This window comes from Notothenia rossii, assembly GCF_949606895.1.
Source record: "Notothenia rossii genome assembly, chromosome: 6".
Lineage (NCBI taxonomy): Eukaryota > Metazoa > Chordata > Actinopteri > Perciformes > Nototheniidae > Notothenia > Notothenia rossii.
The window spans coordinates 55770857-55793577 of NC_136909.1; the positions used below are offsets into that span (position 1 = coordinate 55770857).

A 22721-nucleotide genomic window follows, 5' to 3' on the forward strand; every position below is an offset into this window, starting at 1 on the left:
CGTCTGACTTTGTCCTCACAACATGTGTAAACAAGGACATTAGGACGGTGTTTCATCTTCTGTCTTTGGATCAGCACATAGCTCATCCAAGGATAGCCCCCCCCCACTGCAGACATTAAGACCTGCTGATGAATGAGAGCCAGTGTTCCTCCTCCTCCTCCTTCTCTCTGCTGTGCTGTTGGAGCGATGGGAGTGATAGACTGATTATGTGCTTCACCACACAGCTCAACACTGAAGTCTAGAACAATTGAAATAAGATATTGCAACCAGGGAAAACATGATTAAACAGACACACATTCAAACATACATACTTTATACAAAACAACAGAATAGAATACAAATGAAATCCCCCAAAAATGTGATAATTAAGGAAACTAGGATGATAAATGAGAGGAAAGACAAAAAAATCAGTAATACTAATTATACATTTTTTAAATGATAGGCTTCAGACCAACAATACCACCATGCCAGTCAAAATGTAAACACACGTTTAAGCATATGTAAGGCTAAACCCCATTTAATACCCTCTTTATTTTTAAGGACCTTGCAATAATCGTGAAAAAAAGGAAAGCCACACTTAGCAGAAACAGCCACTGGCTTATAGCATTTAAATAAAAACATTAAAGTTGGGTTTTATATGTAACACGTGTGAACAAATCTGACACCTTTTTCTCTTGTGTCCATCCCATACATCCCAGTTATAGATATTATATATTTCATTTAGAGTAGGTTCTACATTTAATAAAGTGTCCAAAATGTGAGACAGTGCGTGAACACACAACAGGTCCTCTGTTTGCTCTGCTTGCAGTGGACCACTGTGACATGCTGAACAGCTGTCCTGAGGATGAGCCCATGACGCCAGGGGACGAAGGTCTGGATGCCGCAACGGACGAGTCTCTGCTAGAGACCAACCCCATCCAGTCCCCGCTGCAGGTCTTTGCAGGCATGGGGGGGCTGGCCCTCATCGCAGAGAGGCTGCCCATGCTCTACCCTGATGTCATTCAGCAGGTACCCTCACACAGAGATATGCTAAACAATAAAAGAACCAAAACAGTCAAGGAGGGCTTAATCTTGAACCAGTAGAGTGCGGCAGTGATGACGTATTTTGGTAGGCAGTCCCTAGGGTAGCATCGCACGTGGTCCTTTGACACATTTTGAATTATTTTTCGATATTTGGAATATTGTAGGAAAGAAGCTCTCAGGTGAATGCACATTTATAACACATAAACAACCACTGTTATGATTGTTGATGTGAAAAAGCAATCGACCAAATGAAAAGCTAACATAAGGCCATAAAGAAACTACAGTACGGTCACATGAATGCACGTCACCACCGCTAAGCTAAAGGAGGCTAATGTTAGTGTGGTCATGTTTAGTAGTCTTATTTATTCCCTTATTGGCAACTGCCGTTTTTAAGAAGCATAAAAGCTTCAGACATCCATGAGTGGGGTAGTTTCTGACCTTTTTTTATGTCGAGAACATAACATTTCAAATATTTTAAGCTTGATTTAAATGGAGATCTTTCTTTAGAGATCCAACCCAAAGAACTTTTAAAAATGAATAGACTTCAGGGCTCAATCCTGCACCACTCTATTGAAGCATGTTAAGAATAAACGCTTGAATTGAATGGTCATTTCATGAGATGAGTTTCATATTTCGTATTCACAGTATGTAGAGGGGACAGCCTCGTCTCCCTCAGCTTGAATTGGCCACATCATGACACTGCAAAGTTCTCGCCCTCCTCATTCTGCTGTCAGCATTGTCTCCCATAGCTCTCACCTTTGCTAACGTTCCACTCTGTCCCCAGGTGAGTGCCCCCGTGGTGCCCTCCGCTATGCAGGAGAAACCCAAGGACAGCGACCAATTTGAGTGGGTGACCATCGAGCAGTCGGGCGAGCTGGTGTACGAAGCCCCCGAGTCCATCGCTGCTGAGCCCCCGCCAATCAACAAGCAGCAGACTCAGTCATCTTCCTCATCCTCAGCCTCAGTGCAGACCATGTCTCCCATCCCAGCCCACTCTCTGGCAGCGTTCGGCCTCTTCCTGCGCCTGCCAGGGTACGCAGAGGTGCTGCTGAAGGAGAGGAAGCATGCCCAGTGCCTGCTGCGCCTGGTGCTGGGGGTCACAGACGACGGAGAGGGCAGTAAGTCTAACCAATCAGCTGCCAGTACCATCAGAGTGTGCCTCACAAACAAATGGAGGTTTTCATGTCTGATTTGATTCTTACTTCTCTATTCAGTTTAATATTCATCTCAAGATTCAAATGTTTTATTGTGATATACAAAATCTTAAGACCCAGACTCCTCCAACAATGCAACATAATATATATAAGACATAAAACAAAAATACAAATATTGCAAGAAATAACAAAATAGAAAAAAATTAGTGTAAGAAAAAGTTGCAAAATGAATGCGCAAGTAATGCATAAAAGTGAAATATATACCTGTAAAATACAATAAGTTTAATTTAGCAGAGAATGCTTTAAGTGAATGCAGGAGTATATTTACATGTACACATCATAAGATAAATAAGAACAGAATGTACAAAGATGTTGATGGGTTATTGATGTCAGATTGTTTTTCCATCTTGTTTGGTGAGACATCAGGCCACAGCTAGACAGACACAAACAGAATATCAATAGTGTCATTATTCAGTGGAAAGACATTGGTCATTACAAATACCAAAACAATTTCATAGCAACATCACATTGTCTTCAGATGACCAGTAAATCAATATTCTGCTTTGGCTTCCTCTCAGGTCACATCCTCCAGTCTCCGTCCGCCAACGTGCTGCCCACGCTGCCGTTCCATGTGCTGCGGGCGCTGTTCAGCACCACCCCTCTGACCACTGATGACGGAGTCCTGCTGCGCCGCATGGCTCTGGAGATCGGAGCAATCCACCTCATCCTGGCCTGTCTGTCAGCCCTCAGCCACCACGCTCCCCGCAACCCCAACGCCAACAGCAGCGTGTCCGAGGTACGGCCCACTGTTCAAAATAATGCATCATATTTATATAGCGCTTTTCCTAGTGCTCAAAAGGCACGTTCACACCGCAGTGCTTTTCCCACTTTAGTTCTGATATAGTTCCGAAATGTCGCGTTCACACCAAAAAGAGGGACTTTCGTGGGAGAAAAAGGTTCCCGTGTCTGATTGGCTGGGCGGAATGCAAACCACGCCCCGTCAAACTCCCAAAAACGTTTGTTAAGCCGCCATTTTATTAGCATTATTAGCATTAGCCCAGTGCAGAAACGCAGAGAGACTAACTTATGTCAACACAAAATAAAACATGGGAGCGGTGGAGATGAGGAGGTGTCGGCGTTCTGGCCATTTACTCGGAAGGCTTCAGTAGAAGCTGCTGGGAGTCCCAGCAGCTTCTACTGTAGCCAGTCCCTAACTCCGGGGACTTCCGGCCGGGGATTTTGGGCGGCAGTATACGCCGTGAAGTTGTTTGCGGCCTGCCAGTAAACCAAAGCAGAAGAAGACGAAGCGACGTCAGCGGCTTCATTTGCCTAATCCTCCCTCAGGGACTTATTCCGGTGTGAACGCGATCTGTACTTAGTTCATGAGAACTAAAGAGTTCTCATGAACTAAGTTCTGATGAACCTTTGTGGGAAAAGTACTGCGGTGTGAAAGCGCCTAAAGACCTTTATGGGGGAGGGGCTGCAGCGAACTCCCTGTCGCCCCAGGTCCGGAGCTCAGTCCCGATGGGCTGCAGGGGGGGCGCAGCTAAGGTTGTTGATGGCTTTGGATGTAATGAGTGATATCATGAAATCAATCTGGTGTTTGAAGGGTAGCCAGTGGGGGTCGTGGAGGATAGGGGTGATGTGGACGCAGTGTCGTGTGGAAGCAGACAGCAGAGTTATTCACACATACCAAGCAGCAGAATTATTCACACACAAGCCCACATACAGAGACTTTAATAGGGCCAGCCATGTTCTGGAAGCTGTGTAAAGAGGGTAGCAGCATGCCTAGGGTTTGTTGTTGTTTTGGTGACACCCCTCTGTGTGAAAAGCCAGAGACCTGTCACTGTGGCCGTCCATCAGCCCCCCCAGTCCAACAGCTTCAATAAGAGCACAAATTAAGAACATCAACTCCAAAACAAAAAATATGTTTTTCATCCATGTTGGCTCCTATATACTATATATTATTCATATAAAGCTAGAAAAAAATAAGCATGCTGTGATAGCTTGTCGGGAATAAATGTTAATCTCCTTATTTGACGTATTACCTTTAGATATCTGAATGGAAATGTTTTCTAAGCTATCCAAGAGTCTTTCCTTTTAATGACATTCTTACATTTTTCTAATGTGAGGCTGTATAGGGAAACAACCATGAAGTTGTTTGCTGGATGTACAAATGTTTTATTTTCATGATTCCATAGTGGTGTATTTGAATGTATCTGGATACACCTTTGGATTAAATGAGCCCAATTTGAGTTATGTGTGATAGTTCCTATAGTAGACATTTCTTTGTATTTCTTGAGCGTTTTTTAAACTTGACATTGCTGTATAATTAATCTCGTGAAACTTTACAACCAAAAATGACAGACAGAGGTCAATCAAAGCGTGTATGTCTCACCCAGATGTATTGACAAAAAGAGTGTCTGGACAGTGTCTTCTATGTGGCTAATACTGTCGACTTTTGATATACCCCTGAAACTAATGAGTTTTATTCAGGGCCAGAGAATATAAACCATTTATATTTTCCACTCCAACAATACACTGGAAAGCATTGTCCTTAAAAATAAGGGGAATTTAATACATTCTCAGAATGAGTGTTCTTAAATCCCCAACCCAGAGCCATCCGTCTAACTCTAAAGGCCCAGATACACCGGCCCGAAATCGGCAGTAAATGGGAGTCGGGCCGAACATGAGCGTGGGCACGCCCTATTCGGAGTGGTGTGCGCCGCACCGTCGGGTCTTTTCTGCCGACCTGACGCCTTTTCTTGCCGATTCAACATGTTGAATCGGCGTCGGGAACACCACCGGAAGTCGGACAAAGGGATAACACTGATTGGCTGTTCAGCTAGCGAATCAGTGCATGAGAAGCGTTAACGTAAGTGAGGGAGGTAAACAAATGATTTAAAATGGAAGATGGAACACACACGGACGGCTGTTTCACCTCATCGGTTTATAGAGCTCCTGTTCGTTAATGTTTTCAATGGACGAGAGTGAAAATGGAAAGAAAAACGCTATTTGTTGTTTGTTTATATAACGGAGTCTGTTCTTCTTCTCTGTCTTCCGGTTGTTCTGGTTGTTGCCTCTTTTGAATGATGAATACACACTACCGCCGCCTGCTGGTAAGGAGAGTTATTGCCACTCACGCATGCGCAGTTCATACGTGCTCGGCTCGGATTTGCGGTGTGTTCCAGTGCGCGAAGTCGGCAAATACGCAGGAGAGTCCGGCGACGCAACAGTCGGTGTCGGTGTCGGCGTCGGCGACTTCCCAGGTGACTGGCCGGTGTATCTGGGCCTTAAACATTATTGTGTGTGTTGGCAGCCACAGATGTCCAGTTGTCACGGTGGTGGCACCAGTGAGGAGCAGCAGCTGTACTGGGCTAAAGGGACTGGTTTTGGTACTGGATCCACAGCCTCAGGCTGGGACGTGGAGCAGGCTCTCACCAAACAGCGGCTGGAAGAGGAACACGTCACCTGTCTGCTGCAGGTGAGTCCACTCAATGTCAGATCATTTTAAAGCCAGTTTTGAAACTAATTTGGATGGAGCCTAAACTTCTTTCAGAATTCCAACATTGTCCCAGCAATGGGGAAATGTACATTAGTACAACAGCAGAAGTATAGTGCTGATAAAGTGAAGAGAATAGACTTGCATATAAAAATAACTTAGTATGCACAAGTTATCAATATTTAAAAAAACTAATACCAGATACATGTAAAGTGTGAACTTAAATGTGTCAATTAGGACAAAGTGGACAGGTTTTTTGGTAATTGGTCTAACAGTGTGTCTACATTGTTTTTCTCACCAGGTGTTAGCAAGCTACATCAACCCAGCCGGCTCCAGCAGCTGCCACAGTGCGGAGGCGTGCTCCGCAGAGAGCCAAGCCTCCAACAGCTCTGCGCTGCCCGCCGTGCTGCATGAGCTGCTCTGCCAGTCCTGCCTCATCCCCGCCATGTCCTCCTACCTGCGCAACGACTCAGGTAGGCTTCATGATTTTACTAATTAAGGCCAAGACACCCAAAGCAAGAGGGAGTATTTTGACACCATGTAGTAATAACTGTCTTTGGCTGTAATTAACACTGATGAGTGTGGCTCAAAGAGCAACACACACAGACAGAGAGAGAGAGAGATTTAGAGGGAGTTTTTTTGCGATTCTGAATTATAATTTAATTGATTTAATAATTAATAATAATTAATAATTATGATTTAATTAACTTGCCAATATGCCACCAACACCCACAAATCATCTTTGTTAAGCTCGTTCGGTTTAGGAAGCATGTGTGTGAAATGAGCACAATTTGTGTGTGGTTTGATTATCTTGGATTTTAAATGCTACACCTCCTGAAAACAACACCTGATGAAGGTGAAGGGGGTCTAACTTTTCTGGGGTAAACCCTGAAATTAGGACGGTGGTAGCCCTTCAGTGCTTGGTAGCACAACATCCTAACAAATCACCACTAACAGCAGCTATATGATGGACTAGCATCGCTACTTTGCTTTCTATGATCCATTCGGTCTGAAAAATACAGCTCATGATTAGCAAACACGGCCAAGCTTCTCCTTCATTTTATACAGTCACAGCATTGCTTCTGGAAACGTTCAACAAGTGCTCAGTGCAACCATAAAAAAAGGTAAAGCCATGCGACTACACACCACCTCGCTCTTCCTATAAAGGGGGGATAAAGGGGGATCAGAAAACAAACTTGATAAGGACATTCAGCCTAAGATGGCTGTAAAGTGAATAAGTTAGTCCTGTTAAGTAACAGGACAGCAGCATGCCCACTCTTTTGTGCAACATTTCATGGGGTCCTATTTTTATATTTGTTCAGATGAGTTCTTATTCTTGGGTTGTTCAGTCAAATATTTTGACCCACTGATTTCTGGTCATGATGTGAAGGGCTGCCAGATACCGGCCTTTAAGGCTGAGAGAGTGGACAGATTTTCTGGTCTTCTCTTTTAGTGATTACTGCAGGCTAGAGTTCCTGCACTGCACTCTAGTTCTGGATGACTGTAGATATAGGTTTGTATGCTCCTGTGTGTTTGTGGAAGAGATGGAGGATTTTTGCAACACGAACCAGCAGATGGAGCTACAGCATCTTAGACTGAAACTGAGGCTGTGCTTGTCTTGGTTTTAAATCACACTGAAGTAAGTCCCAGTACCATACATGTCATGAGTCCAGGCTTATAGGACACACTGTCCTATCAGAACTTTTATATTTAAACTCAAGAATAAAAGGCGTGTCTTTCCACTGTGATTAGGTTTTGTTATGTCATAGTTTGTTGTAATTGAATGTGAGCAAATTAGATTGTAATGTTTCTAGCAAGAAGCAGGAGCATGGCTGTAGATTGTGTGCTGCAGCTTAGACCCCATGCTCAGGTCATCTCTTATACTCCCAGTCAGTTAGATCTCTGGTGTAAAAATGAGCTTCCAGCAGAGCTCTCAGTACTCAGTGGGCTTCAGCAGTGTGGAGGTCAGGTCAGCCCATTGCTTATACCCTGCCTGGCCTCTGCAGGGAGCGGCTGGTTATTAGTGCTGCGCTGACTTTCTGAGTCCGGCTGCAGTGGGGCTTTGCACTGCTCTCTTCACTTGTGGGCCATGTGGCAAAAATAAATCTATGCTTTTATAACTATTGTATTTGCATTTCCGGCAGTTCATGTACAAATATAATAAGTCAAATAACCCACAATTGACTATTCTGCTTTTTCTGAAGCATTCAACCTTAGTGGAAATAATAAAAGAAGTGATTGAAAGCTTTTCAAAAAAGTACACTGAACTTAAGTCGAGACAAATTACTTTTGCCAATGTCAATAATGTACTTTTTTTTTTTTTTGACAAAATGTTGTTGTTTTAAGATTAGGTGAAATCAACCTTAATGTTTTGCCTAACATTACTTCCAGCCATTAAGAAGAACAGTTGTGTAAACTGCACCATACAACAGCAACAAATTCATGCCCCAGTTTAAAAATAAAATCACTGTTTTTCAGGAATGCAACAATAGTTATTTGCCTTCTTTCCAGATAAATAAAGTTATAGGACTTTTGTAACTGTTAGGGTTATTTTTGGTGTTGTAATTTTGGATTAAATTATTCTGTGAAGCGCAAATAGCATCCGCTTTTCTATGTCAGTCTTTGAGCAAACTATTGATTGCAGTTCCCATTAGGATGTTGGTGTAAAAGTGAGTCAATGCAAACGTTCGAGGTACAGTCTGCGCATTGCAAGGACAAAAGCTTCCATCAAAATGTTATGGCCAAAGGAAGTCAAAGCCTCATTTAATGAGTGCCCCAGATTTCATGATCACTTTAGAATTAAATCAAAGTAATAATTTCTTCATTTTAATGGCATGTTTGTTTTGTGAAAGAAGACATAGAGACATGCAATGCTGGTTGTTAGGGAAATGGCTTTGCTGTAATGTGGATCGTGCCCATTTGCCAGTTTACAGTAGGGTCTGATGAGTGCAGTAAAAAAATAACCGTAACAAAATGAAAACGTTATGAAGTGATTCGTAAATAGGAATACAGATTTGACTTAAAGAGCAACTTCCAGGTTAAAGACTAAATGTGAATAAATGTGTATGAAAATGATGAATACACTAGATTTTCAAAAAAAGATACAGAAATATACACTACAGTGACATCTGGCGTCGCTTTTGTAAGAAATGTTCACTTCCGCATAAAAAGCCTCGGCAAGTGACCTCCCGCATGTGACGTAACACGGGGGAAACAAGGGGGAGAGCGGCCGGTGTAACGTATTAATAAACATGGATCCCAATGCTAGTTTCGACACAGAAGACACAGGAGAAGTTGAACATGAATATTTGAATGCATATGACGGACCACAACCTTATAATTATGAGCTTGCTAGGCGTCCAAGAGACCAGGAGCAGCCAAGGATTAGAAGAAATGACGGCCATCGGAGAGAAATTGAGCTGTGGTGTGAGGAGAACCAGTGGAGAACTGGGCAGCTATCTTGGTGAGTGACCGGTGTTAGCTACAGAATGTTAGCTAACGTCACATCACAATATTGTGGAGTTAGCTATCATATACAGTTACAAGAAAAAGTATGTGAACCCTTTGGAACTACCTGGATTTCTGCATAAATTGGTCATAAAATGTGTTCTGATCTTCATCTAAGTCACAACAAGAGACAAACACAGTCTGCTTAAGCTAAAACCACACAAACAATATGTTTTTATGTTTTTATTGAACACACCATGTAAACATTCACAGTGCAGGGTGGAAAAAGTATGTGAACCCTTGGATTTAATAACTGGTTGACCCTCCTTTGGCAGCAATAACCTCAACCAAACGTTTCCTATAGTTGCATATCAGACCTGCACAACGGTCAGGAGGAATTTTGGACCATTCCTCTTTACAAAACTGTTTCAGTTCAGCAATATTCTTGGGATGTCTGGTGTGAATCGCTCTTTTGAGGTCATGCCACAGCATCTCAGTTGGGTTGAGGTCAGGACTCTGACTGGGCCACTCCAGAAGGCGTATTTTCTTCTGTTGAAGCCATTCTGTTGTTGATTTAATTCTGTGCTTTGGGTCGTTGTCCTGTTGCATCACCCATCTTCTGTTGAGCTTCAATTGGTGGACAGATGGCCTTAAGTTCTCCAGCAAAATATCTTGATAAACTTGAGAATTGATTTTTCCCTCAATTATGGCAATCTGTCCAGGCCCTGAGGCAGCAAAGCAGCCCCAAACCATGATGCTCCCTCCACCATACAGTTGGGATGAGGTTTTGATGTTGGTGTGCTGTGCCTTTTTTTCTCCACACATAGGGTTGTGTGTTCCTTCCAAACAACTCAACTTTGGTTTCATCTGTCCACAGAATATTTTGCCAGTAGTGCTGTGGAACATCCAGGTGCTCTTTTGCAAACTTCAAACGTGCAGCAATGTTTTTTCTGGACAGCAGTGGCTTCCTCCATTTTATGACCAACTTATGCAGAAATCCAGGTAATTCCAAAGGGTTCAAATACTTTTTCTTGCAACTGTATAAGGCTATAACTAACGTAGCATTGATAATATAGTAATGTTACTGGCAGGAATGTTGATAATGATCCATAACAGAAACTAATGCGCAAGTATCAGCCGTATCTCGCGTTACCTAATGCAACTCCACACTACGGTGCTGTGCAGAGAGTGTGTGGAGGAGACGCGAGATACGGCTGATACCTGACGATCTGGCGGTGAAAGGTTGTGGAGCCTCCGTTGATATGCCGTTGTAAATGGCTTGATGGAAAGCAGGTGTGTAGTCGGGGAGGGTGCACAGCTGATTGCAGCAGGTGAGTGGAGGTTGAGCCGGGAGCCAGGAGTGACAGCCACCATGCACACACAAACAACACAGACAGGGGGAAACAAACAAACACAAAGGAGACGGCTGGAGCAGTACAGCCACCAGCTGAATGTGTGCCTCCTCTCTGTGCCTGACGGTGCTGGGATGTTTCACTTTGCATTAGTATCTCTGTGTGAGCATGTTGGTGTGTGCTAATGCAGCCCGGGTCTCATAATTAAATAACAGCTGATAAAAAGCATCCTGAGTGTTGTAATTGCTCCTCATTATCTGGTAAATTCTTCACACACTTACATGCGTGTGTGTCCTCCAGAGACCCACCCATTCCTTTGTGTCCTCTGTGGAGCTTTGAGGTTATACTTGCCACAGCATTAAGTCCAATTGTACTCCAAAGAGGACATCCTGGGCTTTTCAGACATGTGACATATGTGGGGATGTGGCTTTGAAAAAGGTAATTTCATTGTTTTTCAAAATGGCATCCATCAACCCAAGCACTATTTATTAGATAAAAAAAAGTGAAAAAAAATTAGAATATATATATATATTTTCTTTTTTGAAATTTTTGAAAACAATTTTTTTATTAAATAATAAACCTGATTTGTATAGCATTTTAGTATAGTAGTACATTTAACGTGTCAAAAACAAAGTGACTAACAGACTGGAACAAGAACAAACCAGTGTTTTTTTACATACTACTAACAAAGTAGGAATTTTCTTTGTGCAAATAAACAAGGAAATTCAAAAGAATAAAAATAAATTTCAAGTAACTCAACTCAAACTCACTAACTCACACTCACTAATTCAGGAAGATGAGCATGTCCACATTTCCAGGTAGAAGCTGGGATCTTTGGGCATTTACAATATCCCCTGCTGTGGAAAAAACTCTCTCACTTGGTACTGATGTGGCTAGGACAGAGAGATATGCTTCGGCCATGGCTGACAGTAGTGGGTAAAGCATTGCACTGTCTCTCCACCACTTGAGAGGACAGTCAGAGAGTAAGATAGAGGTCGCTTTGCGGTACAAGTAAATTTCAGCCTTGATACCAGTGTTGTGCTGTGCGCATTGGCACTTCTTTACTGAAAGACTCCCCAAGGAGATCTTCGAGTGCTGTCTTTATGGAAGGAGGAGATTGTTCCTTATCAGCGTCAAGTGCTGTGTGCGGCACAGCTGCTCTTTCCCCTTCTGTTTCACTAGGGTTCTGTGCAAGCAAGCAGAGGTATAAAAAAAAACGTCCTAAATGTCTTATCTTTCTTTTCACAAAAACAACAGATACATACACACAACTTATACTTTATCTGAACAAGTTACACAGACAGTAAACAAAGAATATTTAAATATCTACCTGGTTCTGCATCTGTGTGGCTCTCTACTTCAGCCTGTCAAAAACGTCCTCCCTTTGACTGTCATTTAGCTGCTGCAAGCTCCGGAACCGGGGGTCCAACGCAGTGCTTTCTTGCAGAAACTTGTTTTGCTCTCCTTGGTATCTGTCTGTGAAGTCCTTCAGTATGGCTCTCTTCATTTGGGCGATGGTGGAGGAGTTCCCATCGCAATGTGCCATGCTTTGTTCTATCATGTGCTTGAGGGGCACAATGAAAGAGACTGTAGGTTGAGAGTCATCGCACAGCACGGTGGTTGCTTTTTTAAGCGGTGAGAGAAGCCGAACCATGTCCTCGGCGTCCGTGATGTCAGCTGGTTCAAGAGTGTATCTCGCGTGCGTTGCGCCTGACTTCAGCACTGAGTAGCGTTGCAGCGATAGCTTGTTGTTGCTCCAGGTAGCGCTCGAGCATGTCAAGCGAGCTGTTCTATCTTGTGACCACATCCATGATGAGTTTATGCGCAGGCAGGTTTAACATTCCCTGTTTGGTAGCCAGCACAGCTGTTGCAGTTGAACTGCGGTGAAAAAACGCAGCTACACGCCTCACTCTACCAAGCAGACGGCTTGCCCGGTTTACGTTCAAACCCGCTTTTGACGCGAGGTTTAAAGTGTGTGCAAAACACTTTATGTGTGGAGAAAATCCAGCCTCTCACCGCTACATCCATATTCCGTGCGTTGTCTGTTACGACAGCAATGCCTTGATTGTTGTTGCTCGTCATGTTGAGTCCCCACTCCAAAACAGCAGATTTTAACACCTCAGCTATGTTGAGTCCAGTGTGTGATGTGAAAAGAGGCCGCGTCTGTAAGACAAAACTTTTCATTTCTCATTCGCTGGTCATAACATGAGCTGTGACTGTAATATAGCTCTGCGTAGCTCGTGAAGTCCACCCATCTGTTGTTATTGGGATGCACTCTTCTTCTTTGAGGCTCTGTGTCACTTTAGCTTTTGTCTCTTTGTACAGAGCTGGTAGCACTGTTCGACTAAAGTAGGGCCGTGATGGAATGGCATACTTGGGCTCCAGCGTGTTAACTAACCTCCTAAATCTACCGTTGTCGACCACAGAAAACGGCCTTAAGTCTTTGGCCATGTACTCAGCGAGGCATCTTGTTATTTCCTCAGCTCTTGGACTGTTTGAAAGAAGTATTTGGAGCCCCACTTCCCCCTGAGTCAGTTGGCCCGGCTTACGCTTTTTACTCACAGGTTGTTGTGGTCGGAGCTTTTCTGGGTGGCGATTTGACAAATGACTTCTCATGTTCGATGTATTTCCCGAATTGTAGTTGACCGTTGCTCGGCAGGATTTGCAAATAGTTTTGCGTTTGTCAGTTTGCTTTTCACCATTGTCATTTATTGAAACGGGAAAACCAAAATGCTGCCACACATCAGCTTTAAAACTCAATGGAGCATCCTCAATTTCACATTCTTTATTTAGTTGTTGGTCAACACATTCGTCTACAACTTCGTTCTCCAGCTTCTTGCTGGGTCTGAGTGAGAGCATGCTTGCTTGCACGCAAAGGATGATGGGAGTCTTTCTTCTTGACTGGTATTATGGCGCCCTCTGCTGTTCAAACTAAAACAGTACAGTTTTTTCCAATAAGGTGAGGAATGAACCATGTAATATCGCAGTAGATTTCGTCAGTCTCACGACGGTATTGAGCCGTTTGTTTACCGCGATATTCGGTATATCGTTACATCCCTACTATTTATAGAAAGAGAAATGGTAAGTTTGTAATTTTGTAATTACCAGTGTTGTGAGTTCAATATTTTAATTAATTATAGTAAGGGAACATCTTAGGAGTTAGTGTAGTGAGTTTCAGAGCAGTGTAACCTAAAACTAAATGTATTTATGAATGTTCTCTGAGGAGGACATGGGGATTTGCTAACTTTTTATTTCCCCCATTTTACACGACACAAATGGAGGCAGCTCACTAACCAAGGCAGAGAGAAATCTGAACAGAATCATTGAGGGAGACTCAGACATAGACCTGTCAGATGAGGATCCACAGGCAGGGATTGAGGAAGAGGTTGATAACTTAATGTACTTGTATGTTAATGTTGTTTGTATACTATGCTTCACATAACTAACACCTGATGTGCTCTACAAAGGATACACAATAAAACACAAATTAAAATATATTGTTTTAGTTTGTGTTAGTCATTATGTTAATACCACCCTAAAGACTTGTGTGATCTAAAAGAAAAAAGGACATTTTAAACCTTTTTCTTTCTGGGTCTCAGGAGGATATGGCGTTTGTAGCCCTTGTTTGATTATGTATTGCTACCTGCTCTGTTGAAGCATAGCCTTAATGATTACACACCTTTAATAGCTATGAATAACCACTCCATATGTCATAATCAGGGGTGCAAATAACTTTGAGTGAGTTCCTCAGATGAGTACCAGGAGACAGTGTTTGGTACTCACCACACACGAAGCGTGGTCCTCCTCAGTATCTCCTTCACTGCCCTCTATTTACACTTCTTGCATGCTAGATGATGAAGATGATGAAGATGCACCTCCCTGTCTCTTTTTACGCCTCCGATTAGTTTTCTCCAAAACGTGTTGCCAAAACTGTGAAGTCCTTGCTTTTCCTGAGGCCAAGTTGAAGGATCAAATACTAAGAAATGATCACATGACTTGAAGTCATATCTGATTTCAGATGTGGGAAGTTACTAAGTACACTTATTCAAGTACTGTACTTAAGTACCATTTTGAGATATTTGTATTTTTACTTGACTTTGATGCTACTTTCTGATTCTACTCCTCTACAGTTCAGAGGTACATGGTGTACTTTTACTCCAGTATATATTATATATTTAATACCTTTAGTTACTTTACAGATGTGGATGAATGATGTGAAATCTAATCAAGTGTTAAATTAGACCTTACTTCCACCTGGAGTAAATTCACAAGCTACCCTGCAGTATACAAAGTCATTCAAACTAGCTGCACCTTTACCAGCTTTGAGAACACTTTCATGATCAATCATTATAAAACATATCATATATATTGTTCTGAAATAGACCAATCTGCACAATGAATACTTTTACTGTCGCTATTTTAACTATATTTTGATGATAATACTTTTCTAATTTTACTCTAGTAACATTTTGAATGCAGGACTTTTACTGTTACAGAGTATTCCTACACAAGATCTGAGTACTTCTTTCACCTCTGTCTGATTTGAAACTCTTCCATTAACACCCTGAGTAAGTTTGTTGTAAATAAAACTGCAGCAGCTTGACCACAGAGCGTGAACATTGTGATCAGCTGATTTTGCGCAGTTCTCCAGTGTGTGCGCGGGGCACAGCATGTGCACAGGGGGCCTCCCACTGCAGCCAGTTGGCGGAGTTTTGGCACTATTCTGTTCTTCATACCGACGTTAACCCTGTCTGTGCACATGGTGAACAACTCTGTCGTCCAGTGATCTAAGCCTCTGCCTCCTGTAAAGCTTCACAGGTCCGTCGGTTATGTCCTGTGTGGCTCGGCCGGCACCCAGTTCAGTCAGTCAAAGAAAGTCCGAAGATTTTTTGCAGGGAGCGAAACGGCAACGTAGCTGCTTAATGTATTTGGGTTTTTTGACATGTCTCGTAGTTTACTCCATTGAGTGTTGACAAGAAACACGTGTAGACGAAATATGTGTTTTGTTTAGATGTTTTGAGGTACGCAAAGGCCCGTAGTGACACAAGGGACATTACGCAATTCAGATTTTTGCCGCGCATGCGTACCTGCGTACCATTTTATGCACCCCTAGTCATAATACTCTCATAACTAGCCCATTGCATGTAGCTCATTTTAGTCATGGAGCATCCATTCAGATAAAGCTGGGGTTTCTCAGACCACCTTCTGTAATAGGGCTAGCTGCCCAGGAGCTCTGAGCTGTCAATACATGTCAGGAAGAGCTGGAAAAACTGAGAGACCTGACAGCCTGCTGCTGTATGTACAAGTTATCATGTACAGGATCATAAGATAATCTCCATTTCTTCTCAGTTGACTAGCTGCGTTTCTTTTTATGCTCACATAAGCTATGAGCCACACATGCAATATATGAGGGGGTGCTTACTAGTGTTAATTTTGTCAGCTATTTTTTTTATTTAGTCTTAATCTAAACCCTAGATTCCACCGGGTCCGTCCGCTCCGCGTCACGGCTGCGCCGCGGTTTTGGTCCGATCTCCTCCAGCGTCATAACTAGGGATGTAACAATATATCAAATATCGCGGTATCGCGGTAAATAAATGTCTCAATATACCGCGATTTTAATTATTTTTTAAAAATATATACAGTAAGGCAAAAAAGTATTTAGTCAGCCACCAATTGTGCAAGTTCTCCCACTTAAAAAGATGAGAGAGGCCTGTAATTTTCATCCTAGGTATACCTCAACTATGAGAGACAAAATGAGAAAAAAAATCCAGAAAATCACATTGTCTGATTTTTAAAGAATTTATTTGCAAATTATGGTGGAAAATAAGTATTTGGTCATTAACAAAAGTTCATCTCAATACTTTGTTATATACCCTTTGTTGGCAATGACAGAGGTCAAACATTTCTGTAAGTCTTCACAAGGTTTTCACACACTGTTGCTGGTATTTTGGCCCATTCCTCCATGCAGATCTCCTCTAGAGCAGTGATGTTTTGGGGCTGTCGCTGGGCAACACGGACTTTCAACTCCCTCCAAAGATTTTCTATGGGGTTGAGATCTGGAGACTGGCTAGGCCACTCCAGGACCTTGAAATGCTAATTACAAAGCCACTCCTTCGTTGCCCGGGCGGTGTGTTTAGGTTCATTGTCATGCTGAAAGACCCAGCCACGTTTCATCTTCAATGCCCTTGCTGATGGGAGGAGGTTGTCACTAAAAATCTCACGATACATGGCCCCATTCATTCTTTCCTTTACACGGATCAGTCGTCCTGGTCCCTTTGCGGAAAAACAGCCCCAAAGCATGATGTTTCCACCCCCATGTTTCACAGTAGGTATGGTGTTCTTTGGATGCAACTCAGCATTCTTTCTCCTCCAAACACGTCTAGTTGAGTTTTTACCAAAAAGTTATATTTTGGTTTCATCTGACCATATGACATTCTCCCAATCCTCTTCTGGATCATCTAAATACTCTAGCAAACTTCAGACGGGCCTGGACATGTACTGGCTTAAGCAGGGGGACACGTCTGGCACTGCAAGATTTGAGTCCCTGGCGGCGTAGTGTGTTACTGATGGTAGCCTTTGTTACTTTGGTACCAGCTCTCTGCAGGTCATTGACTAGGTCCCCCCGTGTGGTTCTGGGATTTTTGTGATCATTTTGACCCCACGGGGTGAGATCTTGCGTGAAGCCCCAGATCGAGGGAGATTATCAGTGGTCTTGTATGTCTTCCATTTTCTAATAATTGCTCCCACAGTTGATTTCTTCACACCAAGCTGCTTACCTATTGCAGATTCAGTCTTCACAGCCTGGTGCAGGTCTACAATTTTGTTTCTGTTGTCCTTTGACAGCTCTTTGGTCTTGGCCATAGTGGAGTTTGGAGTGTGACTGTTTGAGGTTGTGGACAGGTGTCTTTTATACTGATAACGAGTTCAAAAAGTTGCCATTAATACAGTTAACAAGTGGAGGACAGAGGAGGCTCTTAAAGAAGAAGTTACAGGTCTCTGAGAGCCAGAAATCTTGTTTGTTTGTAGGTGACCAAATACTTATTTTAACGAGGAATTTACCAATTAATTCATAAAAAATCTGACATTGTGATTTCCTGGATTCTTTCCCCCCATTCTGTCTATCATACTTGAAGTTTACCTAGGATGAAAATGACAGGCCTCTCATCTTTTTAAGTGGGAGAACTTGCACAATTGGTGGCTGACTTTTTTTTTTTAAACCTTTATTTTACCAGATGGTCCCATTGAGATAATCGATCTATTTTTCAAGGGAGACCTGTCAAACATGGCAGCAAGTAGATTACAACATGAACATAAAACAACAGATAACACAAAAGGACATCGTATTTACAGGGCTACATGTACATACCTAGAGACATTGACAAGTACCAACAGTATATTTATATCTCGCCCTGTCAATAAGCCTCACCTTCTTGGCAAAAACTGTATTATGTGGATGGAGTGGTGGAGAGACAATGCATAGTTTTACCCACTGCTGTCACCCATGGCCAAAGCATATCTCTCTTTCCCAGCAACATCAGTACCAAGCAAGAGAGTTTTTTCCACAGCAGGGGATATTGTAAACGCCCAAACATCCCAGCTTCTACCTGGAAATGTGGACATGCTCATATTCCTAAAAGATAACCTTGATGATGCTGAGTGAGTTACAGTTGAGTTACTTGAAAAACTAAAGTGAAACTTGATTTATTCTATTGCAGGGTCTGATTACTATATTGTTGACACTTTAAAATACTATTATCCTACTAAAATGCTGTGCAAATCAGATTTATTATTTAATAAAGAAAAAGTAATTCAAGTAAAAAAAAAGAAAAAAAGTCACAGTTTGTTGATTTGATAAACTACATGAGTCAAAGATGTGTTGCTGTATTTTAGTGGTAAAAAAATGCATTTATAATCATAATTATTATATATATAATTTACACAGTGCCTGTAAACCGGAGGAGAACGCTGGCATTTCTCCTCCTACTTGAAAGACTACGGAGGGATAGGGTCTGCAAATTAGTTTATTTTATAGCACCCATTAACTAGAGTGGCCGCGATTGTGGTGAACGCCGCGGCGCAGACGTAACGCGGCGCAGAGGTAACGCGGCGCAGACGTAACGCGGCGCAGACGTAACGCGGCGCAGACGTAACGCGGCGCAGCCGAACCTGGTGGAATCTAGGGGTTAGTCCTGTGTCAAATGTCCTTGTTAGTTTTAGTCATATTTAGTCACCTTCATCCTGTTTTTATTTAGTTAAGTTTTAGTCGACTAAAAGTTTGAGCATTTTAGTCTTATTTTAGTAAAGAAAACTAACTATTTTAGTCTACTTTTTGTCAATGAAAACTGTTGATATTTTAGTATTTTTTTAGTCCTCAGATTATATTTTAAATTTTAGTCCAACTAGTCTAGCTAAAACCAATAATTTGTAATTTTAGTTCAACTTATTCACAATAAGATTATGTCTTATCCTTATTTGATGAAAAACACAGCTTGAATGATTAAGAATGCAGTTTTGCAGAGAGTATCCGGTCTAGTGGTTTGATGGTATCAATTTAAGGAATACATCCAGACATGGAACATGTTCTGATTTGCATATTTATTTTTGAACCAACACGATTCAACAATACAGGGTACTGTAGTGTACACACATACTAATTGCAAAATAAAATAAATAGATGAGGTCTGTTTTAACAAGAAAAGAAAAAAATGGTGCCTCATTAACTGCTGTCTAACAAGCTAGTTCACATGGCATATTGATGCCATTAAAAATGTTGAATAAATTAAAGTTTAAACAAGGCACAGTTTGCTAGAATAGCAACCATAATAAGGAATAGTGCAAATAAAAAGTATGCCCGGCTCAGCTAGAGGCTGAGGGGGGTGGGGCTACAAACCTGTGGGGGCATTGGTTAATCAGTGCGCCACAGGTTAAGTCAGCCACCAGCACCCACACTCGGGAGAGCGCTAACATGTTAGCAAGGACAAATATCACCTCGTTTCTTTTTCCCAAGCCCTGTTGTTGCCATTTTCCTTTCTGTTAAATAAGGTTCGTTAGATTCGAGTCTTCCTGACAGTTCAGTGTGCCGCTGGCCCGGTGTAATTCAAATGTACCGCATGCAGCACAGACACACAAACGGTGCGCAGCCGCAGCACTGGAAATGGAACTGCTGGGAACAAAACTGACTATCAGAGATGTAACGTTATCTTTGATAATATTTCGTCCCCTCCTTTTTCTTCAACGAAAGTAAAGAGATTTTGGCATAGTTTTTATTTAGTAAACTACATTTTCGTTTTGTCACAGTTATTGTTTACTGACTTTATTGCCGTCTCGTCTTAGTCATGGAAAAAAAAGGTTGTTGACGAACATATTTCACCATGGTTTTGGTCAACGAAATGAACACTAGTGCTTACTTAACTTGAAATATTAAGCTGTAGTTCCAGGACAGTCTAAAACACAAACTACATATTTGGAAGGAGATTCAAACCTGTGACAACAGTATAATAATCAGGGCTCCACATAACTGGTGCGCAGGTGCGCATGCGCACCTCCGCCAAAAAAAGAGCACCGGGTCATTTGAAAAAAGGCGCATTTGCGTACCAACAACTCTTAGCACTGGCTAGATGTTCGCCTAGGGCGCCAGATCTGTGGAGGCGCTGCGCTGGCAGCTCTGGGAGGGGAAAAAAACATTTTTGACTGTTGGGGCTCATCCTAATTTTCGGCCTTGATGTAACAATATTCATAATTAAGTAAATGTAACACCCTTTTCACCCCGGTTACACGTTTCATTGAGTCAGACTGAGAGGCTGATAACTACAGCTCAGTTAGGTAAGGACTCTTAATGTTTAGATAGTTAACTTTAGTCTAAGTTCAAACGGTTTGGTCACAATTTATGTAAACACATATTTCCAAGGCACTCCTTTATAATTATTGGGATAAACAGGTTTGAAATCATTCCAATGTATACTATAGGACAGTAACCAAAAATATCCTTTAAAACTGGAGAGATTAAAAAAAATGCATAAATAAAAAAATGTTAAGGTAAGATATGAATGAACAACACAAATAAAATAAGTTAGATTAATTTGTTATTGGCTATGGTAGGTTATTGGTTATGTTCACAGTGAGGAGGGTAGTGATGACAGCTTGTAGGATTACTGGTCTTGCTAATGTTGTCTTTTGTTCAACTCTGCATGTGTGTTCTGTGTTCACCTCTGTGTGTTCAGTGCCGTGTGTCCGGCAAATAAAGAGCCCCTCAAAAGTTACGGTTTATTTCATTTTAAGGATGAGCACCAAGCAACATCTCCAGGTGCTCCTTTGAGAACCAGGGCAAAAAAGTTATGTGCACGCCTGATAATAATAAGGAGAGACTATCTAACCCTCACTTTATTCCAGTTATACAATATTAGTTTGGATGTTTTTTTCTTCTCCCTAACCTCAAAACGTTTTTGGATATGTTGTTATGCTGTCAGATGATAGTTCTCTGCATAGTAGTGACTGATAAGACCCAAAAGAAAACCTTCAGTGTGAGCTGCTGATTACAACGCAGATTGACTGATGTTATGACAGCACGTCTTAACATTCTCGAGTCGAGCTTCCAGTATAGGCTTTTTAGGTGGTTCCAGATCAGACCTTGTTATAATCTCTACACCTCTAAAGTAGCACACAGACCTGGTAACATTCTGGAAGAGAGTTTATACAGATACTCTGTTACCACTGAAAACGACAAAACATGAAAATTAACAGTGGGCCTTACCACTGCCGTAGGTGGGGGGATCAAACCCTGGTTTTCTTGGTTGTATTTAATTAACTGCAACCTCAAAATACCCATTCCTCCCCCAGAGAAATAAATCCCCTCCAAACGGAGCCTCATTTCTTTACTACCCCCAATTCTTTATTTTCCTCTTACTCAAACCCACTAGCACGCAGGCTTTCATTTTCAAGCTGCTTTATCCCTCTCCCCCCCCGCCCCACAGCTCCTCAGCCCCAACAGCGCTCCACATTAATCATTGGTGTCTTGGCAAAGCCTTTTGGGATGCATTACAGTGTCTCACAGTCTCCTGGGACTCCATCATATGAACTAAGCCATTAGTGAGAGGTAATACCTTTACATTTCAGCACAATACTAATGTATCTCAATTAAAGAATGAATTCCTTGCTCATTGTGGTTGACACTAATTGGCTTCCAGATCTGATATGCGATGTTTATATGTCTGTGTTGTGTTCAGACTAAACATCTCTACTGTTCTAAACATCGATTTTCCTTTATGCTCATCCAAGACAAATAAGAATGTAAAGTTATCTAAGCTGCAGGAGGTTACACCGGCTAAGGTAGTCTCTATTCTGGTCCATCATTCATGTTAAGTGGGTGTCCGCATGATGTTGGAGGGTAATCTGAACATGAATGAGCTGTTGGAGGGTGTTTGGTAATGATTCTTCCCTCCATATAACGTAGAGACCATGTGGAAAAGAAGGCAATTGACACAGGCGAGTGGGTTTGTGTTTACAGAGCTTCCCCACCATTGAATAAGTGTGTGTGAATGGTGGGGTTTATTAGCACAGGCTTCACATTGTTTGTTATTTTGTTATTTTTTATATTTTATATTTTCTCAGCCTGGTAAGCAAATAGTGATTTTGATCAGCCCACCACTAGTGATCATCATTTTAATTACAGAAGCCATGGGGCTTCTTCTCCCTAGCTAATGGTCTCTATAGCATGCTGGATGGATTGAAGAAATGTCCCACTTTTCACTTGCTTTTCCATTTGGGTTTTTAGTCAAGATTAGTCTTTAACCTGTATAGTTCATGCTAGCAGGAAAATACCCTTTTCTGTACTGTCAGTTGCTATGTAGCATGCATCAGCAAGCAGAGGGAGATTACATGTTATGGGAGTATGAACATGTAACCATAAAGATGCCCTTCAATTCCCAATTGGGTTCTTATGTCTTCCTATCCCAGTCACATGAAAGCAATAATCTTTCTCCTGCATACGTCATTAAATAACTCCTGTGATGATCCTCAGACTCTGTCACACACACTCCTTTGGGGTTTCTCACAGAAATGGCTGGAGGCTATCCTTTTTTTATATGCTCAGATTTTATTTTTCAGATGTCCCCTATTGCATTTTTTTGTTCTGAGAAAAAAGTACTCAGAAAAAAAAAAAGCAATAGGGGACATTTTCAAATCATGTGGCCCTAATCCTCTTCCGTACATGTTACCTCTAGACTTGATTCAAATGTGTATACAAAG

General features: G+C 41.9%; 1 protein-coding gene across 7 annotated transcripts in view; it reads left to right on the forward strand.

Moving 5' to 3' along the window:
• The window catches only part of birc6 (baculoviral IAP repeat containing 6), a 135037-nt gene that overhangs the window by 60820 nt on the left and 51496 nt on the right, over nt 1-22721 (forward strand). For 6 of the 7 annotated variants that reach the window (XM_079690602.1, XM_079690605.1, XM_079690603.1 and 3 more), the window contains 5 exons: nt 785-1008; nt 1808-2141; nt 2756-2973; nt 5497-5661; nt 5981-6152. In XM_079690602.1, coding sequence (XP_079546728.1) covers nt 785-1008; nt 1808-2141; nt 2756-2973; nt 5497-5661; nt 5981-6152 — 1113 coding nt within the window. The remainder of the gene's footprint in view (nt 1-784; nt 1009-1807; nt 2142-2755; nt 2974-5496; nt 5662-5980; nt 6153-22721) is intronic. The other variant, XM_079690608.1, reaches the window with a different exon arrangement.